This window comes from Manis pentadactyla, chromosome X, assembly GCF_030020395.1.
Source record: "Manis pentadactyla isolate mManPen7 chromosome X, mManPen7.hap1, whole genome shotgun sequence".
NCBI classification, from domain to species: domain Eukaryota; kingdom Metazoa; phylum Chordata; class Mammalia; order Pholidota; family Manidae; genus Manis; species Manis pentadactyla.
This window is the reverse complement of record NC_080038.1, coordinates 50,418,713-50,428,214: the sequence shown is the minus strand read 5'-3', so window position 1 is coordinate 50,428,214 and position 9,502 is coordinate 50,418,713. Positions and strand designations below refer to the sequence as shown.

General features: G+C 44.6%; 1 protein-coding gene across 1 annotated transcript; it reads right to left on the bottom strand.

The window, feature by feature from the left end:
• Positions 1 to 2,127: 2,127 nt before the first annotated feature.
• Positions 2,128 to 3,545, bottom strand: MAGEH1 (MAGE family member H1). Its single transcript, XM_036930862.2, has one exon. The coding sequence runs from the start codon at positions 3,303 to 3,305 to the stop codon at positions 2,646 to 2,648; it is 660 nt and encodes a 219-aa protein (XP_036786757.2). The 5' UTR covers positions 3,306 to 3,545; the 3' UTR covers positions 2,128 to 2,645.
• Positions 3,546 to 9,502: the final 5,957 nt, after the last annotated feature.

Below are 9,502 nucleotides of genomic sequence, written 5' to 3'. Positions count from 1 at the left end.
GATAATATGTGACAAGCCCCCAATACAGAGGAGAGGCTCAATCAGTCTTTGCTCTCTGCAGGCTCTCCCACTTACTGTCTGACTGATCTGAAGCTGATTGACTTCTTTGAGCCCTTATCAGTAAAAGGGGGAGAATTTAAAGTCAGCCTTGTCCTCAAAAGGGTTTGGTGCTGCAGTTGGGGTTACTGAGAGCTGTCTCGCTGACTTCACACATTTCTTTTGAAGACAGAGACCTTCTGAGTGCATCGCCAGGCAGAGAAGGACAGCAGGGTGGCCTATAGGAAGCAGGGAGCAGGCATGGAGTCTTGTTGAGGATCTGTTGCTTGCCACCCTTGTAGCTTTAGACAGGAAAGCCACTTAGTAATCTGAACCTCAGGTTCACACCTTCTCTATCTCTGGAGGTAGTACTGACAAAGCTGGCCCCTCCAGGGCCAGAAACATGCCTTTGGTTTTTCTGCAGCCCCAGTTTCCCTCACACTGCCTGAATCATTCATAGAAGACTATCACCATTTTCTTGTTTGCTGAGTGAAGTTGGAGCTGCTGAAGGGTCATAGTATCTACTTTTGTTTGGAGCCTCCTTTGCCTGCAGGCTGATGTCTATGGGTCCCTGGGCCTTTGCCGGAAAGTCATTTGCTAGCCTACCCTAGCCCCAGTGATTTTCCCTTGCACACAGCTGGGAGCACGGTGAGACTGACTGGGGGCAAAGAAAGAAGAAGGTATTCTGGCCACTCTTGTGTGTGATAGTTGTTCCCTCCGAGCCCCACAAGGCTAAGTGAGGCACCCTTCCTTGAAGCTCCCTATTAGGTGGCTTAGTTCATACTGTGTCCAACTCTGGGGGTAAATGTGGTAGGCTTTGGGGGTGACCAGAGCTTCTTATTTGTGTCCTTTGCATGAAACTGATGAGAGTATGAGGGATGACTCCCACATCTCCAGATCTGCAGCAGGGTGAGGTAGAGGATTCAGGAGCCCCTAGTGATAGAATGGATGGAAAGAACATTGAGCTCCTTGGTACAATGAGGTAAGAAAATAAGAAAGCTCCTAGAGGTAGGAAGAAACCTGATACCACATGCCTTAGGACACCATGGGCCACCATGCCAGGTAAGCCCTCTGGTCTTACTACACTGGCTGAAGGAGAGAGTCAAAGTGCTAATTCTGCCCCACACCCTGGAAACACAGACACACACACACATTTTTAATAAAACAATTTGTGCACCCTAACAAACTGTATTTCTTGAGAGAAGTGCCAGGTTACCCTTCAGAGATGCCACAGGTTGAGACTTCTCCCTGGTTCATCCAAGAGGGTCCGGTGTTTTGGAGTATTTTTGTTTTCCTTTTGTTCCCATTGTTCCAGGATTATCATTATTATTAATCACTTTTGTTCTCATTAAAATCAGCTGTAGCTCCCACCTTTGAGACTCTAGTCCCTGCTCCCCTCTTCCCTACCTCATTCCTTTTACTCCACTTTCCCCTCGACATAACCTTAATAGTTCAGTGAAGAATTTGTTTTTTCTTTAATGTCCATGTTGCCTTTAGTGCCCTCACATTTGCTTCCTTCCCCATCTCTGGCAATAATTTATCAGACCTCAGGATGTCATCGCAGTGAGAATTTTCTGACAGTCCTATCCTTTTCATTTCTGTAGTATCCCACAGCATCCTCTTCCCTGCAACCACCCCTCTCTCCTCTGCCCTTCTCTCAAGCTGATTTAAGTGTATTTTCTATTTCTACAGCATCCCTTCACGTTCCTTTCCCTTTGCCAATGCCTCCTCCCCGCAGCTGGGTTAAGTACCCAAAAAGTACCTAAAACATAGTATTGTCAGAGTATGCTCTGATGCCCCTTTCAAATTCCCCCAAGCTTATTTAAGCATCTCTTGGATTTTCATAGCACCTTTTGGTGGCCTCCTTCCTGTCCCACTCCCAAGACAGGTCACGTAAGCTTTTCTGAATTTTCATGGGCACCCCATGCTCACTCCCCACTACAGCATTCACCACACTGCCAGTTTATGTATTTGTCACTCCCACCACCTAATCTAGAATTCCGTAGAACTGAGGGCTGTGTGCTATGGAGTGTACCCAGAAACTAGATTGGTGCCTCACACATAACCGGTGGTCAATAAATGAACAAGGTGTCTTCGTCATGATGTTTTTATTGTTTTCTATATTCTGCAGTAAATAAGCAAAACCAATGTAGTTGTCAGTGTACACAACAGCAGACACAACGGTTTCCAGAACACTCACACAGAAAAGAAGTCCCCCATTCTTCTCTAACATCATTGGTTATTTCAAACTTTCAAAGAACAGCCTATTTCAATGATTTAAAATATGTTCTAGATCACAGAATGATGGAAGGTTCTCATTTTATAACGTTAGCAAATCTTATATTTAATCTTAATGACAGAAAACATTTTTCAATCATATCTTTTAACATATTGTGATCTTAACTACTGTATTAAGATGAATAAAATTTTACAATATCCAAAGGAAACTCTATTTTGCAATTAAGCAATTAGCACTGATCACAAATACTAAACACAGTATCTACCCCACTCTTCACCATTATATTCAACTCAGGACCCAGGTAATCTACACTTTGGGGTACCTTTGATTCTCTTTCCAACCCCCCTGTAGGGTCTGCCCCCTGTTTTCTCTAAGGGGAGGAGTAACCCCTAGCACCTGAGTTGAGGATAGCCTCAACTTCTGCATCATCATCTGAATCCCAATCGTAATTACACGGCCAGTCCTTAGAGCATCGGTTACGCACCCTTGCCACAAAATGCAAGACTTTCAGCTTGCTAGATTCCACATGCGCTCGAGGTCCCCAGAAAAACTCGTACTCCACGGGACTGCTCCGAGGCACCGGCTTATAAATCAGGTACCCTCTGCGCACGAACTCTTCTGTGACGACCTTCTTTGGATCTCCAAAGATGCTGTGCTGCTGACCAGGCTGCATCCCCAACTTCCCCAGCACTTTCCAGACCAGTGCCTCCTTCGCGCTGTTGCCCATGATGAAGATAAGGGCTAAAATGGACATCAGCAGACTTTTCTTGGTGCCTTGAAAATTGCTCCGGGCTACAGAAGGCTTTTGCGCTAGAACAGTGCTTGAAGCTTCCTCTGGTGTGGTGGAAGCCTTCTCCGGAGTGCTCGGGTTTTCCTCCGAGCCGCTCAGGTCATCCTCGGGGGTGCTCGGGACCACAGAGGTTGCCATTGGGGTCTCGGATGCTTCCGAGGCCTGTATCTTACGATTATTGCGGTTCTCCTCTGCGGCCCTAGCGTTACGGCGGCGCCGACTCTTCCGTCCCCGAGGCATGTCTCCTGCTAGGGGTGCCGAGCCTAAGGCAATCCTAGGAAAGGATGCCTGTAACCTCTGCAGAAAGCAACTATCTCTACCTTAAGAAGGGGCCGCCACTGAAGCCACCAATGTCAATAGAGTCTTTGTAGCAAGTAGCCAGACGTTCTCAGCAAAAGAGCTCACTCCCACACAACCCGAGTTGCTTGAGCAGCACTCGTCACAACAGCAAAGGGGCAAGAAGGCTCGGCAAAATTGGCTCCACCTCTTCTGCCACGCACTCGCCGAACCCTAAAGAGGAAGTAGGCGGCTCCCACACCCAGACTTCCGCTGTCAGACGGAGAAAGGGAAGACCACAGCAAGGCTGGGACTAGGGGAGGAACGACAATTTAGGGATTGGCAAAGGCAGGGATATGCACAGGAGAAATGGGTAACATAGATTTCCTGTATTTTTCAGACGAGTACAAGAATGGCTCAAGGATCTTGTGGAGGAGCACTATCTGGTTAAATCACACAGAGGACGGGCTGGCTGTGTGTGTGACAGGTTAGGGGTACTGTATTCTTGGAAAGAAACACATAGTCCCAGCTCTCCTTTCCCGTCTTGGCTTACACACCACATTCATTCACTCACCGTGTTTTCAGAAGGAGTTACTGTTTATACAGATTAATTTGTGGACCCATGTAGGACCCAGATAAGATGTGTATGGCTGAAGTGCTTGGTAATGAGAGGAGATGGGACTGCAAAAGCAAATGGTGTGCAAGAAGTGAAGAGCCTTCAAAGTGTTATATACTCACAGGATTATTAAACAGAGCACTGACTGGATCAGACTTACATTTGTACAGCGTCACAGAGGAGCAGACTATTGTCTGGCAGATCACTTAGGAAGCAATTAGAATAAGAAGCAAGAGGGAGTGAAAGTGAGCCTTAAGGTCGTTGCTATGGGAATAAAGAGGCAGAAAGGCATTTTAAGGGTGATCATTGACAAGCTTTAGAGACTGACTGGGTGGAAGTGGGGTATGGGAAGAGAGGGTGGTGGAGTGCAGGTTGGCTCCAAAGTTTCTAGCCTCAAGTCTACCTGGATACTTGATTATTTTGCCTCTTTCTTTTATTCTGTAGTCTGAATGTAATTCAGAGCATATTAGGAACTTTTTTCACTCTGGGTGTTTGCTTACTGTTTCCTCAGCCTGATTTGCCTTTCCAGCTACCTAAATTCCCTGTGACTTGTCACAAGCCTCTTTCTCCTTGAAGGTTGTCTTGGTGTGCCAAAGGGTGCTCCCCTGAGGGAGGAGTCTCCATAGCAAGTACTCTGTACCTTTTTATGTCCTTTTAAAGACACTGTTTTGCACAAGTCACTTCACCTCTCTGAACTTCCATTTCCTCATCTATAAAGTACTGTTAATTGAAGTACCGGCCTCAGAGGGTTGTGAGAATTATATGAGATAATAAACAAAAACTATTAATACACAGGGAACACAGCCTTTGCTTCTCAGGTGTTTCAAGCAGTGTGGAAGAGTGGCATTTAATAAATGCATGTTGAAGGAATGCATGGTGGAAAAGATTTTGCACGTTTTTCTTCCTGAACTTTTTAAAAGCAAGTGAATATACCCGTTTGGCCGGAAGAGATTAAATGCCTGCTTGACAGGACTTCAGAATGTAATCCCACTGAGGGAAGGGATCCTGTCTTGCTCCTTGGTGTCTCCCAGCCCTTGTCAGAGTTTGTGAAATAAGATATGGCTACTGCTGGTGAATAAATCTGGGGTGGGACAGTGTGCTCTCTGGAAATCCAACTGCACATACCAGCAACCCTGGATTAGAGCAGTTCCTCTGAGTTTCAGTTGTTTTTTCATCTGTTTGTTTTGTGTTAGCTCTTTGTGAATCTGTGTGTCTAGAGGATTGCAAAATCACGTGTATTCTTTGAAACAGATTCTCCATTCTGTTGGGATTTTATGGGAGTATAATCCAGCAAACTATTTCTTTTTCCAACAGTCACTTTCTAACTGAAATTTTATTTATATCCAGAGCCTATCAAGGCTTCCTGTTGGGGAAGCCTATCCATAAACTAATCTGGGGCAGTGTGTGCTTGTTGCTGCACTGCCTTCTTCCCAGCAGGGGGTGCCATTTCTCTGTCACTGCCCTCATCTGAGTGACCCTTTGTTCCATTCCACAGAAAGGACAAGGCCGCCATGCATAGCACCCTGGTTATATCAGAGCCTATCCTTAAGCAGTGTACAATGTAGGCTGCAGCTTCCAACCAGTTTCCTCAAAGAAGTAATCAGGAACAGGGTTTAGGTTGTGAACTACTGTGAGTGTTCCCAAAAGCTCAACAGAAATCACATTTACATAAGACAGGCCACAGAGGTTGCTAGTCAATAAACACGGTGTATTTAGTAGCCAAAATAGCACAGACATGGTATTAATAGGAGGAAATCATAAAACCATGCCTTGGGACATTGCAAATCATAGGTCTGTTTGTATGTAGCACATGACAAAGAATGGGCAACTGACTTGTGAAGGCCCTAGGAGTTACGTAGTGAGGAGGGAAACTAACACTGTTGTGGTAGGCTTTGTACCTAAACTACCTCCACACTGGAATCTTTCAAAAACCTTCCACTACCACTGAAATTAGAGAGAGGCTAACTCTCCTGGCCAAGATCATAGCACTGCTGGTAGAATGTTAGTATTTGAACTCACATCTTCAGATTGCCATCATATACTTCACAGTTGCTCCAACTGAGTGCACATTTGGTGGTGCAAGGAAGCTTAACATGGAAGGGAGGGTTCTTGCTCCTTTGGGATAGGAGCAGAAGGGAAAGAGATGAGAAGAGGGACAGATGTGGGAAAGAGCAAGGCAGTGAGCCTTGCTCATCTTGACAGGTTCTCCATACTTGTCTCTGCACCTTCCAAGCTGAGTCAAGTCCAGCATGTTACTTAATATTTCTAAGCCTCAGTTTCTCCATCTGTGAGTGGGACTATCATAGTGGTGTTGTGAAGATTAAAAGGAAATAACTCATGAAAGATGGGGTAGGCTGAAACATTCCCCCCAGACTCCAAAGATGTCCATATCTCTCTCCCCAGAACCTATGAATATGCTACCTCACGTGGCAAAAGGCAATTTAAGGATCTTCAGATGGGGAGATGGTACTGGATTATCTGGGTGAACCCCAGGTAAACACAAGAGTCCTTATAGAAGGGAGGCAGTACTGTTAAAGTCAGTGAAAGATCTAACGGTGGAAGCAGAGCTCAAAGAAGAGAGAAGATGCTACACTGATGGTTTTGTGAATGGAGGAAGGGGGTATGAGCCAAGGAATGTAAGGGGCCTTCTAGAAACTGAAAAAGATAAGGGAGTGGAGCCTAAAGCGTCCAGGAGGAATGCAGACATGAATACATTTTAGACCTCTGGCCTCCAGAACTGTAAGATAATAAATTTGGTTGCTTTAAGCCACTACATTTGTCGTAATTTGTCACATCAACAAAAGGAAACTAATATACAAGTCATATGTGCCTCATTCATGTGGAGTGCCTAATAAATAAGAGCCATAATTACTGTTGAGGTGAATTGCCATATTTTCAATGAAAGTACTGGGAGGGACTGGGGTGGGATATGAGATTGAACTGGGTACCTTGGCAGCACTTCTTGTGGGTGTTGATGCACACTGTTCTTCCCTGGGATTGTCCACAAACCCACCTATTCCCAGGCACTGTCCTGGCTATATGCCCATGTTTTCACAGGCATTGCTCTCGCATAGGAAGACATTGCCATAGCCACAACCTGGTGGTTAAGTGCTAGGGGTGGGATAGGGAGGGAAACGGAGGGGTCAGTCTACCCTGCCTCTGTTGCATAACACTAACTCATGACCTTTCCATTGCCTGTTTTGAAATCAAATTTTCTTCTTAGAGAGTCCCCACTTTGTGTACAGTCAAACATTAGCTGGGGTCTTCAGGGTGCCAACCTGCCTCAAATGACATCAGGGGTAACATGAACAAAAGGTGCCAAATATTACATCCATGAAATCAGCCCGTGTGCTTTTGTGGACCCTAGGTGCATACCACTGGTAAGCTTTAGAGTCCCTCCTTAGCTATACCTAGACATGCCCAAGCTTTTTTCCTTTGGGGATTCTAGTTCTTTGTACTTTCTGCTTAACGGTGGAAATGACTCTGAGTGGGAGTTTGAATATCTACCTCCTGAAAACAAAATAAGGACACAGTCACATTAAAGTTCTTCTAGCTGTTAACTGAAACATCACTTAACCAATTATTGCATTTCTTTCCTCAACAGATATCTTATATCCAGCCTATTATTATTCATAATATCAATAATAAGTAACATCCTTCTATCATTCTTAATGTGTATTATCTCTAGGTGGTCATTCTCATTACGATGCCCAATGTAGACATGAGGTATCTGAGACTGACAGGCACAGTGTCATGATATCAAATCTCTGACAGGTAATGAAGCCAGGTTTTTTTATCCCAATACCAGAGACATTGTACTTTTCCCCTCTGAATCATTAATGTTTCTATTTGGATTAACATCACCCTGATATACAGGGCTTCATGCCTAGATTTATGCAGCAGGCTCCTTCCTGGCTTTACCCCACCTCATCCAACTGCACCTTGCATGTGGACATAAGAAGTTCCTCCTGAGGTGCTCCCCCACTCACTGTTCACCCCAGACTGTACTCTTTATATGTTGTGTCAGGCTCCTTGCTAGCCCAAAGGGGTAAAACTGAGACCTGATGGATCAAATGAATGAATGAATGTAGAAATGAGGCAACTTATCTTCCCTCCTCAGTATCTCTCAGCTGGAGGCAAGTGTGCTTGGCATCCAGACCCAGGCTTGCCTAGGTCATGAGCTTTTCCTGACCAGGCAGGGAGTGACCTTGTGGACTCAGCCCCTGATTGTGTGTGCATGCCTGTGCACACATAAACATGTAGGTGCCCACCCGTTCACCAGAGTTTTCTTGCTCACCTCTCTGCTTGCTTTTGGTTCTGTATGGAGGTTCTGACATTGGTTGCACTGAGTTAAATCATCTACTCAGTACCTGTTTGGTCAAGACGTGGCATGCATTATCTCATTTAATGTTTACAGCTTTCCTGAGGAGCAGCCACTCTCACTTTAAGCTTGTAGATGTGGAAGTATGACTCGTAGATTCCTTACATCTGTAGGCAGCATGGACACAGAAGAGGAATGGGAGTACAGTAGCTATAATAATGGTGACCATTTCTTGAGCAGCTCCTCAGTGCCAAGCATTTTGCACACATTGTCCCACTTACCCACCACAGCAATTTTACAAGGTATTTACGATTATGCCCAAAATTCTTCAGATGAGGCATGCTAGACAGCAGGAGCATACAACTTGCTCAGTATCAGAGTTAAGTTGTGTAGCCTGGGCTCAAACCTGGTTTTGTTTGATATTATAGTCCAAGCTCCAATCACAGTACCAGACTGATGTGTGGGAGCAAACTGAAGGAGAAAAGACTGTGTAAAGGATTGAAAGTAACAAGGCAAATGAGGATATCTCAGGTGAGTGTAATCCCACTCCTTTCCCCAGCACACTCAGATCCTGGATGGCTCTTAACCCTAACCCTAACCATAACCTAAATAAGACCCAACCTTAACCTTAACCCTAATACTAATCTAAATAAGACCCCTAGGATGGGTCTTATTTACAGGCCAACTTCACCTCTTCCATAGTTGCCAGGAGTTAATGATTCATGACTTATAGAAGCCCTAATGCATGAAAGCTACTAAAATATTTCCATTCTCTAGTTATGATTTTCTGTAATGTATAGAGGAAATAATTTTGCTCAGAATTTGCTGTTGTATGCAGCCTGTGCTATTGTATTCCATACAATCCTTTTGCAGGGATCTAAAAATTGGCATAGAAGGAGTACTCCTGGAAGGGTGCCAAGAAGTCATACAAGTCAGCTGCTGGCTTTTCCACCTTGCCCAATAGAAGAAAGGCATTTGATAGACAATTGAATAGTGTGCACTGCACAAAGAGGTGTAGGGAGAAACCAAGTTTTTAAAATGGGGTCAAGAAGTTAAAGTTGTGGGGTTTTAAAGAGGAGAGTCAGCAATATCTGATTCAGAAACATTTCTGTATTCATAAAATAGAGAATTGTTTGGATTAGGGGCATCCAATAATAAGACAGAGTATCATGAATTCTTTGCAGTAATCCAAGCTTATGAAGTATATTACAACATGGTTACCAT

Bases quoted from the DNA above. Each gene is read 5' to 3' on its own strand.
- MAGEH1 (XM_036930862.2), bottom strand. From the start codon at position 3,305: ATGCCTCGGGGACGGAAGAGTCGGCGCCGCCGTAACGCTAGGGCCGCA.